Genomic DNA, 21,978 nt, shown 5'->3' with positions numbered 1-21,978 from the left:
TCTCGTGTAGTGGAAAAATCACAGGCCTGTCAAGTAGATGCATCCCAGTCATGCATTATTTTATAAAATAAAATTGTCTTAGGTCTTGCTTTTATGGGGGAAGGGAAGATGGGTTCTCATTGTGCATTAGGCATACAAGATGATACTTTTTCTTCTCCACACCCCAGAAAAGATGCATTACATACTTCTGTGGGGTAAAAGAAAACGAAGCACTAGCAAAATGTTTCCTATGTTGATGGCAGTATTTTTGGCTGCAGTATAATTATATGCAGTATAATTCATCTGCCATTTCTGTACCAGCTCTAATTTTGCATGTCAAGATGCCCTAAATGGAGTCTGTAACACTCAAAACTTGATGTGACAAGGCTGTGAATGATTGTTGCACGACCTGCACCACGTTGGGAAGAATGGTAGCTTTTAACCAAATGTAGTTTGAGTGAGTATAAGTGAGATGATCTGTTTTGTCATTCTATGTGTTCTCGAGTTTAATGATTCTAAGATTTCAGATGAATAAGAAAAGTGATTTTGTATTATTTGTGTCTAAATTGAGAATAGTTTATTAGGAAGAAGAGAGAGAGATCCTTCTAATTAAACTTGAAATATTTTACTACCACTTTTGAATTTTTCACCTACTTACACATTTAACTGTTTTCAGAAGCCTTTAGAACAAGTATGTACTCTTAAACATGAGACTGTTGCATTGATTTCACAGGAATAACACATGCGAGCATACATTTCACACTCTGAGCATCAGTGTAGCTGCATGTTTTGTACTGTCATGGCTTGTAATTTTATAAAGTTTTTAATATATGCCTTCTAAGGATAGTACTTTCCTTGCATGTATTTGTCTGAATTTCATTTTTAAATGTTTATTGTTTTGGTTCCTTAGCCATGAATCAGCGAATCAGCCAAAGTGCTCCAGTGAAACAGCCACCCCCTCTGGCTCCTCAGAGTCCCCAAGGTGGTGTGATGGGTGGGAGTAGCTCCAATCAGCAACAACAGATGAGACTTCAGCAGCTACAGATGGAGAAGGAAAGGCTGAGACTGAAGCATCAAGAACTGCTTCGGCAGGTGAGGCCACAGGTTAGACACCTACTTCCACTATTTCTTTTGTATGTTATGTTTTGTTGTGGCAAAGTTGTTGTTTCAGTGAGTCTTAAAGACAGGTGACTGTGCAAAAGCTTTGAGACCTAAAAAGGTTTGAATTCATTCTGTTACTGATACCAGCTTGGTAGTGAAAGCATCTGACTTACCACACTGAAGGATTTTGCTTTCCTCCCTCATTCCTCTCTCTAACAAAACTCTCCAAAACCAGGCTTCTTTACTATTAGGATGACATCATGCACTGTTGATATGATTGGATATTCCTCTTGAGAATATATTTCATATTCATTGAGTTCTGAGTCATGCAAAAAGACAAGAAGTTGGTTCCCACAGCTGCTTTAGTTCTCCCTTTTAAGTGGAGGAAAGTCTTTCACTTTTAGAACCTGTCGCAGTCTGTAGGATTTCAGAGTACTTTTAAAGTTTATGTAAGATTCATTGAGGAGACACCTTGTTGCTAAAATCTTACCTGTTAAACAGTGGAGTGGAGCACGCAACAACTGAATCACTCGTGCTGTGTTTTGAACCTGTGGTTTTCTTATGCTGAAGAATTTCAAACTTCATAATTAGGCTGCAAGCTATTCCTTTCAGTATTTTTCTACTCTATGAATATAGCTGTAGCAAATGTTAAAGTGTAGGACTGGACATTGGAATCTCTAGATTTTGAATTCGGGCTTGACTTCCTTTTGACTTTAAGCCTTCTGCTTTGATTTTTCCATCTGAATGTTTTAAGAGTTACTACCATCTATGCTAGATACTTAGGATATTCTTTGGGTTTTTTGACACTACCAGAGAAAGCACTAATCGTTTCTTTGAGGAAAACCTTCTAAAATCTTACCCTGTTCCCTTTTCACTATGGGTGATGGGCCTTGTATCAGGAGAGGATAATATCTTAATGTCTTCAAAGACAGCCTTTCTCTTTCTTCATCACCTGCAGTATTCTGTCCTGGAATCTGACTCCCGTTATCCCCTTTGTAGTCAAGGCCTGTTTTGTAGGAATCTTCAGCATCTCTTGGTGTAAGATGGGTCATCATTACAGCCGTTACTTTTTATAGTACTCTAGGTAAGAATACATTGCAAAGGTGGCATCAGGACTTTCTCTCTGCTTAAGCACCTGGGCTTCTGCTGTTCCTGCTTTGCTATTAATCCACCAACAAACATTTTACCCTGTGCTAGCATGCTTCTAGGTAGGCCTTCTAATTGTCTTCTTACCTCAGTTGTCATTGAGAACCTGACTAACTTTGGACCAGGTGACAGCAGTTCCTTTCATGTTACTCTCCCTGGTCGTTAAGCTAATCTGTCAAATATGCATCCTTGGTAAATCTGTGAGTTTTGTTTTGCCGTGTCGTGATTTTCATAGTTTCTTAACTCCCTTATCCTGTCTCATCTGGCCTGTCTTGGGGGCTTGATACTACAAGATGGTGTTTATAAGACAGCCTGCATAGGCAAACCATGCAGCTAAAGTAATTTTTATCCATCTTATTTTTACTCTTAGGCATTGCGGAATATCAATCCCAGCACAGCAAATTCTCCAAAACATCAGGTAGGCTCTTAACTGATGTTTCAGCATAATTAGAAAAATTAAAGCATTAAATTAGGCTAGCAGAGGAACTTTTTGCTACATAAAGGCATTCTAAAAAAGAAAAACAAACAAAAAAAAAACCCCAAGCCCATACACATTTTTGAACCATTTCTCTGGTCACGATCCTAACATTGTTTTTAAGAGTGCTGCATTACCACAACTTAATATCAATATTTAAAAGCAATTGAGGAATTCATTACACGTTTTTCTGCATTGAAAACAACCTTCTTGTTTAGCATTCTTGAGGATACTGCTGTTCCAGTCCTGATGTCATCAAGATGTGTATTTAAAGCAAAGCTCCCATTATATCTAAGGTAGTAGTTTGTGACTTTTAAGTACTGTTCATATGAATGTTCTTACCAGTTTGTTTAAACAGGTATGATCTCAAAGAAGGATGTGTGTAATCAGTTAAATAAAAAGTCACTTGAAATATTTATGATTTTTAAGCATGTACAGTGTAACAGAATTATTTAATAGATTAGACTAATGAAATAATTGCTATGGGGGTATAATATGTAATTATTCCATTTTGACATTTAACAGGCTCCTGCACAGATACATTTTCTGTATAGGAAACAACAATTCTGAAAAGCCTCCCAAACTCATACCAAAAAAAAATTGGTCAAAATGTGAAGCATAATAAACAGTTTAATGCGGACTTCTTTTAGGCTCTTAAGAAGTTGAATATGGAATGAATCTCTGAAAGGGTGGATTTACAGATATATTCAGAGAGCTTCTTGCTTGCTATTGCTAACAGTATTTTTAATCTACGGTTCTTAGGACAGTATTTTTATTGGCTTGTATTGTACTTTGTTTTTCTAAGAAAAACACTATACACACTAGGCACGAAAAACAGAATGAAAGAAACTATTCTGTGTTTGGAAGCCATGGGTACTGGTGTACTATTGCATTCTGAAGAGTACCACAAAATTTGTGCATTACTAGTTCTCCTGAGAAGATGATCTTCAAAACCTCAGACCTTAGAAACAGTACTGACACCCTGGAAAAAATACTTTCTTCTTTGGCAATATTAGTGCAGCTCTAAAACTGAAGGATTTTAATTGAGATGTAATAATTTGATTCATTTACAGAGCGTTAACCACATAATGATCTTGTCGATCAATATAAGATCCTATTATGAAGGAGGAGAAAAAAATTCCTTAGGAATTGCTGTATACAAGGGAATAAACACACTCCTCCACACCAGTTGGAAACAGCTTATCTTCTGCCACAATTAGGTCATTCAGAAGGGATGTTTTTCTTACTGAATGCCAAAAGTGTATTTTATGTTTTCTTGTATGCCTGAAGCCCTGTCATACAATTGTTCGCTCTTCCACAGTAACTTCTTCCTGTTGCCAACTCAGAAATATGCAGCAAATGGAGAACTTTGGGATCAGTTTCATACTTAACTCAGTAAGATCAGATTTTTGGAACTTCTTGAAATTCTGGCTTAAAACACTAAAAAGCTGCAAAAGCTCCAACGGACCTTATTGATAATTCATTAAATGTATATGTTGTGGTCACTCTGCTTTGTTTGGGATGGGAACTGATAAAAGGATTTATGCAAAAATCAGGATTCCAGTTACGCTTTAACTGTCTTCATACCGGACTCACTTGTATACTCACCTGCCTGGGATCAGTTTTATTAGTCTGCACTTGCTAATGAGTCAAGCTGTGTTTGAGTGATCTGGTGGATAGAAAAGTAGGCAATCATGACAACTTAAGTTCTATAATACTAGATTATTCATGTTGTATCATCTAAATGTATTTTCTGTGTTTTCATGTGTCACTTCAAAAATGTAGCAAGCAGCCACATGTGGAAGAAGGTGCTTAGAGAACTGCTTCTGGAAATTGTTCTCGAAATGCTTCTTGAGGCCTTGTACTATAGAGGCAAATCGTGTCTGTCTTCTCCAGTGATGCTGCTATTGAAGTCCCAATCTGTACATCCTATCACGTCATAGTCAACCTAGGGAATCTGTGAAAAATCTGTAGGAAGAACAAACATTTCTTCCATCAACTTTTTCTTTTTGACAGATCCTTTCTTTCCTTTGTGAATAAAATTAATGAAGTTTAGAGGAATTACCTGCTTTCGTGATGATAAAGCTGTGCTTGGGGGAAGAATAATAGCTTCTCTTGCTAAATTTTAGGTGTTCTTTTAAGAAATACTAAAAATAAAATCTTCGAATGTTCAGTGCTCTTAATTCTGGGAAGACTAAGTCTGTTTTAGAGAGGGATTGTCAAGGTCTTCCTTTTGTAAAGAAATTATGTTACACCAGCATTCTTGAAGCTTGCTTCTAATGAAGTATCTCTTTTATATTGATTGAAAAAACTGAGAAATGTTCCTTTGCTTTTAACTGGCTTTCTGAGCTTTTCTTAATCACAGAATCAAATAGGTTGGAAGGGACTGGTGGAGGTTATCTAATCCAACATCCCGCATCCAGCCCAACCTCCTCTTCCTTCTTGACATTTTTGTCCACATAACCTGGATACAGTGCCATGGTTGTATTGATATCTTTGGTCAGGTTTTTTTGGTACTGGGCGAACATTGTGTCCTTGCCAGTTTTTATCTCTCTGCCATGATACTGTAGTATCCTGTAGCGACACTAACCCTCAGAGTGTTATGTATGGAGGCCTTAGCACTTAAATACCTCCTGGAAAGATTAAACAATTGCTCAGCTTCATCTTTTGCAGCAAGTACTGTAAAACACTCTTCTTGTATGAATGAGGATCTATTTTATTATAATTCTAAAAATGTCCAAGTTAAAAGTATTTGAAGCAAAAATTATAACTTCCATATTTACTGTGTATAAAAAAGAGCTATTGATACATCCAGGGAATTTGAAAACACCAGTTACTTATGCTCATCATCGTTAATTTTCTGTGAACACCTTAAAGATGCCTACCTGTCTTAATTAAGAGATTGCTTGACTTGACTTTTTCTCCATGCACAGTAGCTTTCCTTCCGTTTCCCTGCAATTAGCATCCAGTTGTCAACAATGTCTCACCTAAAGTAGATGTCGATCAACTTTTGTATAAATCATAAAATTGGCTAGATGGTAGGTAACAGATTTCTTGCCTTCCAGTGTATGATGGAAAGAGATAGAAGCAAATAATGTTGAGGTACTGATGGCATTGTTCTTGGATGTTGTGCAGACTACTTTCTTGTGCTAGGACTGGAAGATTTCTTATTTGTCTGCTGCTAATATTAAGGTGTTTGCTGCTGAGATCAGCAAACTACAGCAGTTTACGTAATAGGTTCCTCTATATATGCTTGCACATTCTGTATCTGCTGCTTGTTTCTAGCACTGAATGGAGATCCCTGTCTGAGAACCAGATACAGTCCTGCTTCTTTGCTGCTCTGCTCAGTTGTGCTTTCCGACTTACCTTTCTGTTACCTCTGTGCTGCTTTCTTGGTAGTTCCGCATAGCTGGAATGTACTCTCTGTTCATTGTCTCCATTCTTTTGTCCTTTTTATTTTATGAAAGACATCTCACGTTCTCTGTCCTGTTGCCCCTGACTTATTTCTTATCAACTTTTGAGTGACATTCTGGAAACTCCCCTCCTCAGTAAAGAATCTGCAAAGACATATGGCCAGTCTGTCACTGTTAGCTGAATCACTTGGTTTTGTTTCTTTTTTTTTTTTTAATATTTGCTCTTATTGCATAAAATATAAGCACTTACAGTAGTGAATAGTTACTGGGTTTGAAATATTATCTTAGTTTCCTATGATTCCTTTTTTTAAAAAGTTCATTTTAGCTGGTGTTTGACACCTTTTATGAGTTTAGTCGAGACAACTTGCAGTGTTCCAGGAAAGTATTCGTTTCCTAGAACACTATTACTATTTTTCAGTAAGAGATTTTTACAGTCAATTTGCATGTACACCAATACAAAGCTGTGTTACCATCAGATTTGTGACATTTTCTAGAAAGTAAGGAAGGCATTGTTGAAAACCAGTACAGTCTTGAATTCTGTACTCTTGAACTTCCATGATGTTAGTGAAGCTGGAAGTTTTACTGAGGACTTAGGTTATGGGTTTGTTTTTTGTTTTGTTTTGTTTTTTTTTTTCTCTACTGTAATATGTCTTTAAATAACAAGGTATACTTGTGTTCAAATCTTAGTGGAAATAGTGGGCAATAGTTGTTTTAGTTTCTTAGTGAATCCCAAACAGTATTGTCCCTGAATCTCTTTGTTTCCCATCCCTCCATGTGTTATCTGAAGTTGACCTAGATTAACAAGATAAATGACTTGTCCTCGTTTCATCAAGGGTGTTCGTGTTGGCAGGGGGGGTTGGTGTTGGGTTTTGGTTGGGTTTGTTGTTGGGGTTTTTTTGTTTGTCTGTTTTTGTTTTTTGGTTTGTTTTTTTTTTTTTTTAAACAGAGATAAGGTACTGAAGCCAGCCATTTGGTCTTTGAACATGGCTTTTTCGACCAGTGAAGATAGATATGACCACTGGTATACAGAAACATTTTTGAAAATTACATTTACAAGATGCAGGAAGAAAACAGCAATCACTTGCAGCAAATTCATAGCTGTGTTGTGTCCCTCGGTTTTAATTTGCCTTATTGCTTGATATTTGATAGAGAAAATCGTCTATGATAATGTCTTATTCTAAGAATGGAACCATTATATGAGAAGTTTTGAGGAGGGCTAGCTAAGACACAGTGAAGAGTCTTTCCAACAAAGTTTTTTCCCATTTAAAAATTTTGCTTCTGATTGAACTTTTTGTAATCAACAGTCACAAATAATACCTGAAACTTCTTATTTTATTGGAAGTAAATACTGTATCCCTCCTTTTGTCGTGTTTTACTTGCTTGATAGCTCTTTTTATTAGTACTAAGTTTTGCTTTGTCCCTTATGGTTTAAGTTTTCTGTTAGGTGTTTCTTTTGCACAATGAACAGAAACTGTTACTGATTTCTCACTCTCCAAAGTCAATAACAAAATGTTACTGGAGAACTGTCACACAGGTAAGGGAGCTGAGCAGCATGTATGGTATTGTAAGTAACTTGAAGATTCCAAGTCGGCAGAAATCAATTTTGTATGTGTTTATCTCAGTTTTCATTGAACTGTTGATATGTTATTTTTAGCAGGAATATTTTTCTTCATTAGGTAACAAACCGTTGTTATTCACTGAACTACCTTACAAAAATCTAATTAATGAACTGACTTCTTCAGTCTGTGGCAGTAAATTCAGCAGGTAATTGCCTCTATTTATATAGGCATCTGTTTCTAGGAAAGCACTTGTAATTTAGCTAGCTAAAGGTTAGTTCAGATAATCTGTTAAGTGTTTGTCATTTACTCTGCATCAATTGCACAGAGCTTTGTTATAGAGTACCATGAGGCTTACAGGTAAAACAGCGCACCTATGCAGTGCTGTGACTTTAGAAATTAATTCAGGAGAAGACTTAACCAGCTGTCTAGAGCCATCCTAAACTGGGGCTGAAGACTGCAGCTGGGGAGTTGTGTGGTATTTTTTAAGCAAAATATTTGCTTCTTAATAAAATGACTTCTGAGTGAGAAGTCTGGTAGACATGCTCTGGCAAACTGAACTGCAGCAGTTTAAGACATTAAACTCAGCTGTCTGCCAGAGATTGACTTAATAACAAGGCAGCAGAACAGGATGTGTCTAACATTGTTTTTTCATAATCTAGTAGCTGAAGCATTGGTGTGGCTACACTGCCAGACAGATCAGACACCTGATCTATCAGAAAAATTATTTTTCAGCTAGGTCAGTTTTCTGACTTGTCTTAATGTATGGCCAGCTGAAGAGAGGGGTAAGAATATGCAGTCAAAGGCCTTCTGTAACTATCACTAAAAAGTCACTGTGGAATTGCCCCTGGGTTGTGACCCGCAGTGATTAAGAGATCAAGGCACACATCTTCCTCTGCCCTGACTAACAAACTCTGCTTCTTCTGAACACTATTAAATAAAACAGAAAGTTTTGTCAAAGCATCGGGAATTTCAGCTTGGAGTTGAATGTCCTGTAGAAATTATGGAGATATTACTTGATGTAATTATTATTTAAGTCTTTTGTATTTCTGATGAGCAGTACACTAAGGTACTACTGTAAAGACTGCCTAGAAGATGCAAGCATGATTGGACATAAATAGGCAAGCATTATTGTGTGGCTAGATTTGGGGGGGAAGGGTATGTTGGCTGCCATCAAAATGTACAAAATATGGAATTCAGCTAGTTTTACTGCAAAAGCAAGATTGCTGTTGTTCAGCCATCTTTGGAACTAAGTGCTTTAAATGTTCTTTGGCTTCTGAAATAGTATAGCTTCATTCCTTATTGAAAACCATAGATCTAAATGAAACTTTGTTTATTAGTTTGTGTGGCAAGAGCTGTAGAATTTGAGTTTCACACTCTGTTTACATTGGAAGTGCGGAGCATCAGTAGCTAGAAGTTACACAGTAGGAAAGATACTTGTATTAAACGAGTAACTTGAAAATTCAGAAGCTCTGATTCCACTCGCAGCACCTAAGCTTTACAGATTAACAAAATAATTTTATTGCTTACTTGTGAATGTAGATCTTTATGGATAAATACCATGTCTAAAAGTCTATAAAGTAAATCAGATCTGTATTCATTGCCTTTGTTTTTTATGCCCCTAATTGCTTCAGGACACATTTTGTGTCTGTATAGGAGTTGTAGCTCACTGCAGTGGATTTCCTGGAGTCACTGGTGCTGCTTGCAGTTGCAAAACTTAATCACAGAAGTACTGCTAAAGCAATTGGTCAGCAGAAGATATGAGTCATGTTGACCTGAGTACAAGATGGCCGTGAATAACAGCTTTTGCTAGAAGCAAGCAAAAATTGGTAGGGGGAGGCCATCCAGCTCTGCATGGCCTTCGTGATTGCTGGCTCCTGCTGACACGTACGTGCCTTACTGGTACTCTGAGACACTCCGGCTGGGCAGGTGCAGTACTGGAGCTATGGGCAGATAAATAGCAAGAGGAGTATGAAGCAGTGGCACAGTTGAAGGACTGCAAAACCAGACAAGAAGCCAGACTTTATTTACAACTGTCTATTCCAATTTATGATGCCCTATCTGCCCTTGCGAAGGAGTTGCTTAAAAGCTTTTGTTCACACAATGTTTATGCAGAAGACAGTAGGTAGCATTGAGTTCTTTGGCAACTGTATACAATGCAATTAACTATCACTCTATCAGTATCACCTCTTAAATTAATTTTGCTGGTTTTCATGATTGCAACACAGAAGGATTTATGTTTCCCCCTTACTCTTCAGTAATTGCATAACTCCTCATTGCTGAATTAATTTGCTGTCATCTGTCCATGTGTTTTCCCTGTTTCTTTTATACATATGCTGTAACTTTGTGGCCCTCAAACAAGAACGTAAATACTTATTCTGAAGAAATAACTGGTGCTGAAAGTCTGCCCCTAACTGTCATGGTCTTCTCTTTCCCCTAACACATCTTTCCCATCCCAGTGAAGCCTGTGGATAGTTTGATAGTTGAGCAGTGTTTGGGGGCAAAATGTTACAATTGGCCTTTTAAAGTAAATTTACCAAAAAAACCTCCAATTATAAGGATATATTAATTCAAGTTGAGTAGCATATAATGTGTTTAATACAGTAAGAATATGATACGTGAGTTGCATGAGGGAGTCTTTTACCTTTCTTCAAAAGTGCGATGAAGATAAAAATAAAAATGCTCTGAAAGGAGTAATTTTATAAAGTTAATTTGGACATGGTGTGAATGACCTGGAACTTCATGTAAAACTTAATCTGTATGCAATTATTAAAAAAAAAAAAAAAGATAAGGTCAGCTGGATAAATTACACAATGCTGACCTTATTTTTAAAATTAATTTGCTTAAGGACATGACAGATCATTTTGGTCTTTTATGCAGTAACCAAAATTCAGCTTTTGTGTTAACAATAGGAATGCTAAGCTTTTATTTTCCCAGAGGTACTTAAAAAAAGTTTGACATACTTATAAAAATAGGATGAGATCAAGTTATAGAAATCTAAGCCAGGATTTTGTCATGGTTTTATTTTTGCCTCCAGACTTTAAATACTTCTAATAAAGGGTATATTTTAAAGCATGAACTAAAATCCTAGAGTTCACATTGCTCTCTTTGTAGCTGGGAGAGGCTTGTACACTGCCTTACGTTTTTTTTTAAGTGTAGGAAACACATAACTTTATTGAGAATCAGTTTTAAAAGGAAAAAGAAATAAAAAGATCATTCTTCAAGCAACACAGCTTTAGCTTCCATTACATTACTGTTTTTTTAGGAAAAACAGTCTTAATACACTCTTTAGGGCTGATAGAAAACTTTGCTTATTTTACAGAATGATTAAAAATTGCTTTCTATTTGTTTCTGAATAGCTCGTCTTTTTTGGTAATTCCTTTCTCTTTTAGACTCCCAGATTGACATAAATTTATTACTTGAATGAGTAATGGAATAACATTCTTTCTAGGGGGAAGTGCTGTAGTGCTGCCTCCTGAATAAGTAGCATTAATGCTACGTGTAGTTAAAAATAGTTGTGGTTTTGCACTTTTAGCACTGTTGTTGAAACAGGATAAAAGTAGTACTAATATTAAAAAGACTTATTTCACTACGTTGTATGTGCCAAAGAATAGGCAAAAATACAGTTCTCTCCCCTTGTTTAATACATCTCGTTTTAGTGGGCCTTCAGTGAAATGTGATTTTTCTGTTTTAGCTGGCTAGTATCTTAACTGCGTTTATTTTTACCATACTATTTAAGCGCATAAATTGATGAAACTTCAATCTCACCTACCCTCTAAGGATTTAGAAAATACAAAAGTAACTTTCTCATTTTTCCAAATTGCTTATTCCTTTGTACTGACTTTTTTTCTTAAGGTACAGAGGAGAAAACTGTGGGTTTTTTCCTTTCTGGTGTCAGTAGCTCTTGAAAAGGGGGGACTGTATGGATTCCTCTCCTCTCTCTCTCTCTCTCTCTCTCTCTCCTCCCGCCCCCGCATCACGAGGCAGTGCTGATTGGAAAGACCAGGACTACCACACAATGAGATATAATGTCACTTTAGTGCTTTATATACAGAGATGACTCTGTGTTGGTTTTGCATTGCCATCACTGTTTGGGGCACTGGTGTGTGATTAAGCTTCTTCCGCAAGCTGCTGGCACTTCTGGCCCCTCCTCTTCATCCTGGTTGGGGATTGCAGGCCAAGGAAATAAAAATGCAACACGCAGATCAAAGCAAGGGGGAAGGGGAAAAGGACAGAGCATTCTTGCCACAGCCGGACAGTTGCAGCTACATCAGAGCAGAGCACTCACCGACGGGCAGCTCTGCTGTCAGAGCAGGGAAGGAAGGTCTGCTGTATGCCTTGGGTATGAACCCAAGGCTGAAAAGATTCTAGAAGTAGTGATGCAAAATCAAGTGATTTTTTAAAATGTATTTTCCCTTCCTCCTTTTTCATTGGACGAATAGCAAGATAGAATTAGTTAAAAGTCATCACGTGAAGGCAGTTTCTCAGAGAAGGGGATGCTGAGCTGACATTTGAAAGGATTCTGGTCTCCAGAGGAAGGGCATACAGATTATGATGTGAGCGAGCAGTTCGCAAGCCATCTCTGGCATGGCTGCTCTAAGACCTTCTGCCGCCTTCAGGTCACCATTTGGGAAGCATTCCAGGAAAGAAAACCTTTTTTCTTTTTTTCTGTTTTCTTTTTTTTTTTTAATGGATTGAGTCCACCTGTGTATCAACCCTCTTGTATCAAGGCTGATGTGACTGATAGAAGTTTGTAAATTTAGCTGTGAAGTAAAACCTCATTATATAGTCTTTGCACTTGGTTTTATTACATAAGCAAACGAAAATCATGTGGATAAGCCTATAGAAATGATTAAAAGGTGCCTACCATCCTGTGATCTTAAAATGAGGAGAAGGAGTATTATTACTATTTACTAGAACAGTAGCCAAGTAAGTGGTGATGAGCAGAGGACTGGATTTACTTGGAGTAGGCAATTGGGTGTGACGAACACAAAAACCAATGGTATGTTTGTATACTTTCTGCAAAGGTCTAATCAACTGGAGTGAGAAAACCTTCTAGTACAAGACATGAAACTTGGTATTAAAGGAATATGTAGAATAATAATCCACAGGAATGGGAGTGAAGCATATGCAGATTAGAAAAGGAAAAAAAAACAGGTGGTAGGGAAACATTCAATATTTGGCACAATCTGCTGGGAAATAAAATAACCTTAGACTTTTTTAAAAAGAAATCACTTTGAAGAAGAATTGGAGAAAGATTATATATTAAAAGTCTATAGTAGTCCTTAGGCTCATAATTGAGAACGGATGAAGACCTCTCATTTTACAAGTGAGAAATACTGAGTATTGTCAAGACTGACAAGATTGATTCTGCCTGTGATTAGCTTCCCAGGCACAGCCTGGAGATCATGTACTATTAATAATGGTAAAAAGATAGTAAATGCATTTCTTTACCAGTCTCTACGTTAACAAAGCACAGACTTCGTGAGCCATTGATGATGTTTTAGGAGAGGTGCTTGAAGAAAATTATTGTATTTTTTCACATGGATTACCTGTTCAAAAAGGGAGAGGGGGGGCACTGGACATTACATAAAATGCTGCTTATCTCCACCCACCTTTAAATTTTGTGTATTTAATGTTAAAACTTATTTTCATTAAATAGTAGTGACAAGCTTTGTGGATCAGTTGATTCAAGTTGGTGCACAGTCAGCTGCATAAAAATATATATGTAATCTAGGTTTGTAACTTCAGAAGTGCAGTGTCTTAGTTTTACTAAGAATAGCTAGGGATTTGAAGAGCTTTAAGATTTACTTATAGGACAAATCACTGATTTGATCAATCAGAAATTTCAAAACGTATGCCTCAAACAGGAGGAGTGAATGGGAACTTGCAGGGAAAGACTTCAAAGTTTGCTGAATGAAACAAGGTAAAAAGGAAACCAGGGACTAAATCAGAACTTAAAAGAAATGGGGAAAAAGTGCTAGTCAGCAGAGCTAGGCAGACATATCTGAGGAGTCAGATAGTGTTAACAATTCTCTTTTTGATTTTAAGAGTAGACTTAGCAAAAGGATATTAAGTGAACTAGAAAATATTTATGTAAATATACAGATATTTATATCCATAAATACATATACAGTGACGTCTCTGTAATACTGTGCTTGACTAGTGGAACTTTCATTATCATTGAAGCCAGTAAAAATTCTTGCTTTGTCCTCAGAAACTTAATTTCATTTAAACGTTGTAACTGAAAACAGTAAAAACATCCATTACCTACCATGTGTTTATGTATCTGAAAAGTGCATTCAAATGCTTAACATGATTGTTCTTTCTCCCTTTCCCCCTGTTCTAGGAATTGGCTCTCCGTAGCCAGCTTCCAACAATGGAACAAGACGGTGGATCTCAAAATCCCGTGTCATCTCCTGGAATGTCTCAGGAACTGAGAACAATGACTACAAATAGTTCTGATCCCTTTCTTAACAGGTTTGTAGGAGTAGCTACTAGAGGGGAAAAAATTGATTTAAAATTCTGTTTGGTACATGTAATAGTTTATTTTGAACATCTGTCTGTGCCAAAAGCCACAGCTGTAAATGAATCTTTCCTTAAATGGCAAGTCTAGTAAAAGTTGAGGATTAAAAGCTGTCTCCTGTGGGAGGAAGTAGTCTGTTCAGACTTGTAGGAAGGTTTTTTATTCAAAGTCATAACATGTTTGCCTCTGCATAATCTGTTGACTAACAGTCATTTCAAATTACTGACTCAGAAGAATTTGTGAATAGCTTGCTATGAGATCAAATGAACTGTGAGGCACATTTAGGACTACACCTTGAGGTTCATTTTAAGGTTTCTCCATTCACCCCTCCCCTCCACTTCAGGTATTTAATTTAGCAGTATTTTTACTCTGTTAATGTTAGGTCTGCAAATAGTGGCATGTTTCATTCTAAATGCTGTATTATTTTGAAGCAGGTCTTTTAATTCAAGATTTAGAATTTTACAGTATAGACTAGTCTTTTTCATAGAACTTTTTTCTTAATCCCTCAGATTTGGAATGTTTGTTTTGTTGGAAGTACTGTTCTAATTACAGCTTGCAAATGCTTCATACTAACCATTACAACTTTGGAGAAACTGCTGCAGCTTGAGATAAGTCGTATCTGTATTTTTTGCTTAGCATGCTGGAAAGAAAAGGTGAAAATGGTAAAACAGTCAACTCTCCAAGCCACATAAACTTTTAATTAATGGAGCAAAAATGTACTGACCTTTCAGCAGTATCAAGTAGTTGATCTTAAGTTGGAGTAGTTAATTTTGTGGTTCTTTTGGACTATATTTTGACAGCATTCTAAACTTGATACCAACTCAGTATCCCCTACCATAAAAGAGAAAAATTATCTATTCTGTCAGAGTTCATCACTACTTTTCTGCATTACCTTGAAATGTTAGCCTAACTTTAGGATGCTTACTGTAGGTGCTCATGAAGTATAACAACAGGCTCGTCCTTCTCTTTATTGGTACATTATTATACTCATGGAAAACCCCATAAAATTCATCTTGATTCTTTCAATGTAAGTCTTAACTTCCATGGTTTTTGCCACCAATACAGTTTCAAACCTGCTCGTAAGGTAAGAAGTCCACATCATGTTAGAACTGGCATGATTTTGAAGTAGGGCAAGCTTAAATACCTACTGTAATTTTAGATACTGAAAACTGTTAAAATCTTTGTAAACCTTTGCTGCAATTATAAGTACCTTCCTATATTCTTTTAAATAACTTAATGTTGCTGATATCTTACACTTAGGTTCTTCATCCCTAAAGATGTACTGTCATTGTATGTAACTTTTCCAGTTACTGATACTCCATCAGCTTAGCTTAAGTTTGTTTTATTTTCTGCCTTTTCCAGGAGACTTCTCCATCATTTCATATACTCTATCCTCACTCTAATTCTCAAAACTAGTAAAGTTCAGTGGAGATGGTGCAAGAACATACCCTCCATCTTGCCAGTGGAATCTGTTGTCATTCATGTAGTTTAGGTTATGTAAATAACATATGTTGCTCTTAAGCTTTTTCTCCTACTGCATGAAGTGTTGTGTGTGCTACTGTGAGAGTGGGAGAAAAGTTTGTCTCAAGGTACACAGTGCTTTGTATATATTGGAGAAAATCAAGTTTAAAAAAAAAAAAAAAGTTTTGCACATGGAGAAGAAAGTAGTGCTGTTTTATTGTTAAACTCCCTAAGGAAGTAAGCAGTATTTCCAAGTTTTGGGTAAGCCCTTCAGGAAGACTTAGCTCATACACAGACAAATCTGATTAGAAAACTTAATTTTTTGTTAGAGGGAGGGATTGTCCTCCATGGAATTCATCCTGGAATCTGGTGTGAGCCTTAACTGTACTGGCTCTGTCCCAAGGCATAAAAAGGACAAGAAATCTTAAAACTGACCTGCTCTCCTATAAGAAGCCTCTCTAGATAGATGATGGCCTTGATGTGTTATAGTAACATACTAGCTTGAATTTCTGGAAGGCTGTTGCCATCATACATTGAGCCCAGGTATATTTTGAAATTTGTTCTTAAATGATGTAGAATCCTCACATCTTCAAAACCTGTTTTCTGACCTGAAAGAAATGCATCTTTAGGTTTCAAATGGCCGTGGCATGGGCTAATGCAATTTATCCATTGTGTGTCTACACACATGAAATATAAAATGATGGATCTTTACCTTTAATTAGAAACAGGAAAAAAGCTAGAAAGGGCAAATTCATGTTGTTTGTAATTTTTTGGCAGGTTGATAATTAGCAAGGACTATTTACTGTGAAGTGCAAAAAGATACTACTTGCCTAGTCGCAAATATGTTTAACTGGGCTTTTTTGTAGCCCTTACTCCATGCAAAATACTGAAAATTTGTACCTGACTTTAGTTCAGAATATCTTAATTTGCATTTTGGTCTGAGCATTGTGCCCTTCTAGGTAATTTTATGTGCATCACTGCACTTAATTCTGGCATATGGGTAAGGGGAAAGGGATTTTAAAAAAGGTCGTTTGTGGATATGCGTTGCTATCTCTGAATTAGATACAGCAGTCCAATAGTTTTGCCCTAAAGATCTCCTTGATGTCCCTTATGTTAAAGTTCAGACTTAGAGAAATGCTTCTTTCTGTCTTTATAGGGTATATATAAAGTTCCTGGTGAGACAGTCCTTATAAGTTTAGGTACCAAAGCTGGATATCCAAAGTTTAGGTAGTTGAATCTTTTTCAACTGCCTACATAATCAGAACATCCAAAAAACCTCAGGAAATAATTGCCACATTGGAGCAATTTGAGAAAATGTACAGTAGTGTTTTCATTTACATAGTCAATCTTCTACCTGCTATCTTCAGTACTTATTGTCATTGTGGTATATTTTATTTTTTAAATGGAACATCCAGCAACGCAGACTTTATTAGATGATTTCACCTTTTGGTTTGCCACTCTGTTTATATATTTTTGTCTATTAGATTTATATTGGTAGTGATGGTAATTCTCTGTTTAAGTCCTAAATTGGGACGACTTCTTGTGTATACACGTATTTTAACAAGTATTAGTTAAGAAGCATCCACTCTATTTTGGGTAATGCAATTTAGTTGCATGCAGTAATTTTGGGTGGTGTGACTACTAAATGAAGAAATCCTTGTTGAAGAAAGAGGAAATGTGTATTAAAGAGTGATTTGAAGAGAAGGGCTGGACATTCCAAGTCTGAGAGCAGCAGCCAAAAAAGCCTTCTCAACTAGAGTGATTTAGTTCAGCATAGTCTCAGTTCTGTTTTTAGTATTTTGTCCCACAAAGTAAACCAACGTTTTCTTCACAGAAGTTTTAAATAGCTTAATTGCTAGGATTGTTGTCAAATTTGTGGTGATAGTATTTTTAAATCAATCTGAAAAAAAAAAGAAATATTTATGATTTAACTATAAAACCGTTAGGTTTCTTTCTTGTATGGCAAAGACGTCTTCGTGAAATCTAATACATATATATTCATGGCTGATGGCATTCTACTTGCATCGGATGTTGAATAGCTGTTCAACCACCATCTGCTTGGTTCTTCATACTTGACAAAAAGGCATACGGTATATATTTCGTGAGCACATTATAAGAAGAATCAGTATGTCTTCAAATGCTGATTTGAACAGTAAGTCAAGCTGATCTTCATTTAGTATTCAAGCTGGAAAATAAGTGAGGATTCTCAGTGAATGCTACCACAACCTGAAGAAATAGAGATTTTGAAAATATTTTGTGAATCTTGGATATTAGGAGATGCAGGGGGAGGGAGGTAATGGTGTATTTCTACAGCTGCTTATGCAGGCCACTGTTCCTGCCAGAAAACCTGCTCCTTGCTTGGGCTCCTCTCCACAAGTTACAGTTCTGCCAGGAGCCTGCTCCTGCAAGGACTCTCCACAGGCTGCAGCTTCCTTTAGGGCACATCTACCTGCTGCAGCCAGGGTCCTCCATGGGCTGCAGGTGGATATCTGCTCCACCATGGTCCTCCATGGGCTGCAGGGAGACAACCTGTGTCGCATGATCTTCTCCATGGGCTGCAGGGAAATCTCTGCTCCGGCAGCTGAAGCATCTCCTCCCCTCCTTCACTGACCCGGGTGTCTGCAGGGCTGTTTCTCTCACGTTTTCTCACTCCTCTCTCCAGCTGCTGCACAGTGTTTTTTTTTCCTAAAAGGCGTTATCACAGAGGTACCACCACTGTCACCGATGGGCTCAGCTTTGGGCAGCAGCAGGACCATTTTGGCGCCAGCTGGAACCAGCTGTGTCTGACATGGGGTCAGCTCCTGCTGTCTTCTCACAGAGGCCACCCCTGCATCCCCCTGCTATGAAGACCTTGCCACGTAAACTCAATACACTGGCCTACGTCCCTGTGCCCCACCCCATCCCAAATTTCCCACTGCAGCTTTCTTGGTCTTGCTCGCTCCACAGGCAGTGAGATGCCAGTAAGAAAGCGAATGCATGTAAGGTCCCACGCCATCTCGGTTTTGTTAACTGTTCTGTCAACAAGATCGTTCTGAAGCGGGTTTGTTTACAGGATGGCTTCTCTACCAGTGTTTGATTTATATTAGGGCGCTCTCTTGCCATGACATGTATGACTGAACTAGTAGTAATGCAACAGTGGGAAGCAATTGAAGAATCGCTAAAGGAGTTCTAACTATAGCTCCTATTTATGAAAGTAGTGACCTAAAAATACACTTCAGTGGTTGATAAAACAAGGGGACATTAGTAGTGAGAAATATTTTTTTTATCCTTATAGAAGTGTGAAAGTGTATGCCATTATTATTTTTATAATCATTAAGGACTATCTGTGATATGCTTCTAGTGTTTTTTAGCTGTGGGTGGGTATGAAAAGTTTAAAACTGTGTAGAACACAGGTAGGTAGCTTTTTAAAGCTGCTTAATTATGCTCTCATCAAGTTAAATTGAATCTAAATAATATGGTTTTAATTGGAAAAGGTCTGCATAAAATAAAACCCAGGTGTCTCACAGAGGCTTCAGTTTTTGATTAGAATAGAGTATTTCTCGTGACGGCAATGTTTTCAAAGCCCTTGAATTGGTTCAAAAACAAGCATATATTTGAATTTCTTCAGTATTCTACCCTCATTTTTTGCTCCCTTTCTTCTGTTACAGTGGAACATATCACTCCAGAGATGAAAGCACAGACAGTGGACTTAGCATGAGCAGTTATAGTGTACCCAGAACCCCTGATGACTTCCTGAACAGTGTTGATGAGATGGATACAGGTTTGTTTTTGTGTACATCCTTAATGCACGTTTTCCAAACATACTTGTGTCCATCAAATGCTCAGCCCCTTTGCAATGAAAATAAGCAACTTCTATTTCTGTAATAAAAATATTGTAGTTAGATTTGTGAAAAACATACTTGTAATTAACTCCATTGGGAGGATGGGCATTGCTCATAAACAGTATCACTCCTGTTATATGGAATTTGAGGGTCTGTTTGCTTTTTTAAGTAATAGTTTGTTCAGAGCTAAGAATAGGACCTCATCCAGTGTTGCTAATGCTGCACCAAAACAATATTTGACTCGGTATTGTCTTTTTCCTTTAAGTGTAAAAATTAAAATATGCTAAAGGACATCAAAGATCTGTAGAGATTTGGGTCAGTAGGTGAAAAGGTTGAAACAAAGACATGTTCTTTGTACATCTGCATGCAGTCAAGTCATCTTTGGTTTTTGTGATGGATTTCTATGAATCATGTTGCTTGTATGATGCAAGATACAGGATTAACCTTTAACCAGTTGTCCTGATAAATTGTGGGTTTGGTACTTCCAGTATATTTAATATCCATCTTGCTTTGTGTTATAACTAGGTGACAGTATCAGCCAAAGTAACATACCGTCCCATCAGAACCGTTTCCCAGACTACCTTGAAGCCATTCCAGGGACAAATGTGGACCTTGGGACACTGGAAGGAGATGGGATGAATATAGAAGGAGAAGAACTGATGCCAAGTCTGCAAGAGGCTTTGAGCTCTGACATCCTTAATGACATGGAATCTGTCTTGGCAGCCACCAAGCTAGATAAAGAGAGTTTTCTTACTTGGTTATAGGGGCCTCAGGGAGACTGAATTCTAAATCTGTGAAGGATCTAAGGAGAATAGGACATCTGTATCTGAAGTTCAGAACAAGCCAGTGTGGCACACTTCGGCTTGTGTTCAGAAAAAGTAAATGAACAAATATTCAACAAGATTCTTTCGTTTTGCTCTTCTTTGTCCATCGCTGCTGTTATATATTGCTGACTTTTTTCCACAGTTGACTCTGAAGAACAGACATCATCTTGATCTTTTTCTATTGCTGTTGCAACTACTGTTCAAGGGGGGTGGGGAGGGATGATGAGCCTATTTGGATGACGAATGCCATTCCTTTTGTCCTAGTGTGCGCTTGCATATCATTTTATCTAAGTACTCAGATTTGAGAGTTAATTTCTGCATGTCACTGCTTGTAGTTTGCTCAGCTAGTTGTCTCCTGCTGCCTGTGGCAAGTGGTAAAACATGACATACTGGGGTGACAAGCCAAAAATGATGTATCTGGTCAAAAGAAGTCAATACTGATTTGGAGATATGACTTAAAAGAGGGCTGAAGACTGTTTGGCATTAAGTGTTTCTACTAGTAGCTCTTTCATTAGTCACAAAGTGCTCTTGTTCATATTTTATGTTATAGTAAATCATGAGTCATTTTACATAGAAACATATATGAACTTTGATTGTTGCCACATATTCTAGCCTAACTTTTGTTTGTCAAAAATAGTTTGATTATTTTTGTTAGTTGGTTTAACTGTAGCTGTAGGATGGGAAGTAATTATAGATGGTGGTTTTTTTTTTTAAATAGTGAAATCTAAGGTTTTTTTCTGATTTCACATAGTCTTATTTAAATCTGAATTGTCTGCTTTTTTATACTTAAAACATGCCTATTGTAGCCTGATAAGCTAGTGAGTACATAAACCAGTATGTTTTGCCTGTAACTTTTTTATTTTTTTAAAGGCTAGCTTTGAATGTAATCATTAGAATTCATGACCAGTGGCTTATTTTTCATGTTTATTTGCAAGATTTTGAATTAGAATCTGATTGCAGCAACGTAAAAGTTAGAATCCTAAGTGTTGTATGTACAATTTTTAAATGCATTTTAAAGTAGCAGAAACCATTTTAAAATGACAGATGCATCTAATCTCTCTTCTGGTTTTCAGTTTTGATATCTAAGCAAGTTTAGATTTTAAAATCCTTAATGGGGAAAAAACTTAATGAAAAGTTTCTCTTAAGTTAGTATGGAAAAAGTCTGAACTATTAATATCACTCTAAGTTGCAATGAAAAGGCTAGAACACCAAAAAAAAAATCCTCAAGAAAAACTCCTAAGTGTAATAGTTATCAAATTCTGTTTGGTGAAAAATAAGCCCTGGACACTATACGTAGAAGAATGTAAGGATATGTGTTAGATGGTGACATGAGCAGGTAATGAAGTGTATATTAGTAGTAGAGCTTAGCATGGGGTAGAGGTGAATATGAATTATCTTTATTTTAACAGGAAAAGATGTATCACTAAGTTGTCTGCAGGAGTTGACACAGCTTCCAAAGAGTATTTTTAAATGAACAAAATGAGCATGAATCAAACTTTCAGTATAAGCTATGAAGTTTTGTGGGGCTTTTTTTTTTTTTTCTGATGAAAAATAGTGTCACCAGTTAACACCTCTATAATTAAGGGCCTGTCACCATTCTCAACATGAGCCTTTATTTTCAAGGGTGTATAACATGACTATAAAGATCCTGTAAGCGTGAAACTTGGTTTTGAAAA

General features: G+C 37.0%; 1 protein-coding gene across 2 annotated transcripts in view; it reads left to right on the top strand.

Annotated features, from left to right (window-relative positions):
- The window catches only part of YAP1 (Yes-associated protein 1), a 41,486-nt gene extending 20,233 nt beyond the window's left edge, over positions 1-21,253 (top strand). The window contains exons 3-7 of one of the 2 annotated variants that reach the window (XM_009587828.1): positions 890-1,071; positions 2,597-2,644; positions 14,020-14,150; positions 19,305-19,417; positions 20,004-21,253. In XM_009587828.1, the coding sequence (XP_009586123.1) occupies positions 890-1,071; positions 2,597-2,644; positions 14,020-14,150; positions 19,305-19,417; positions 20,004-20,242 (713 nt within the window). In that variant the 3' untranslated portion in view covers positions 20,243-21,253. The remainder of the gene's footprint in view (positions 1-889; positions 1,072-2,596; positions 2,645-14,019; positions 14,151-19,304; positions 19,418-20,003) is intronic. The other variant, XM_009587829.1, reaches the window with a different exon arrangement.
- Positions 21,254-21,978: the final 725 nt, after the last annotated feature.

Source organism: Fulmarus glacialis, unplaced genomic scaffold (genome assembly GCF_000690835.1).
Source record: "Fulmarus glacialis isolate BGI_N327 unplaced genomic scaffold, ASM69083v1 scaffold6971, whole genome shotgun sequence".
Taxonomy (NCBI): Eukaryota; Metazoa; Chordata; class Aves; order Procellariiformes; family Procellariidae; genus Fulmarus; species Fulmarus glacialis.
This window is presented reverse-complemented; position numbering and strand designations above follow the sequence as displayed.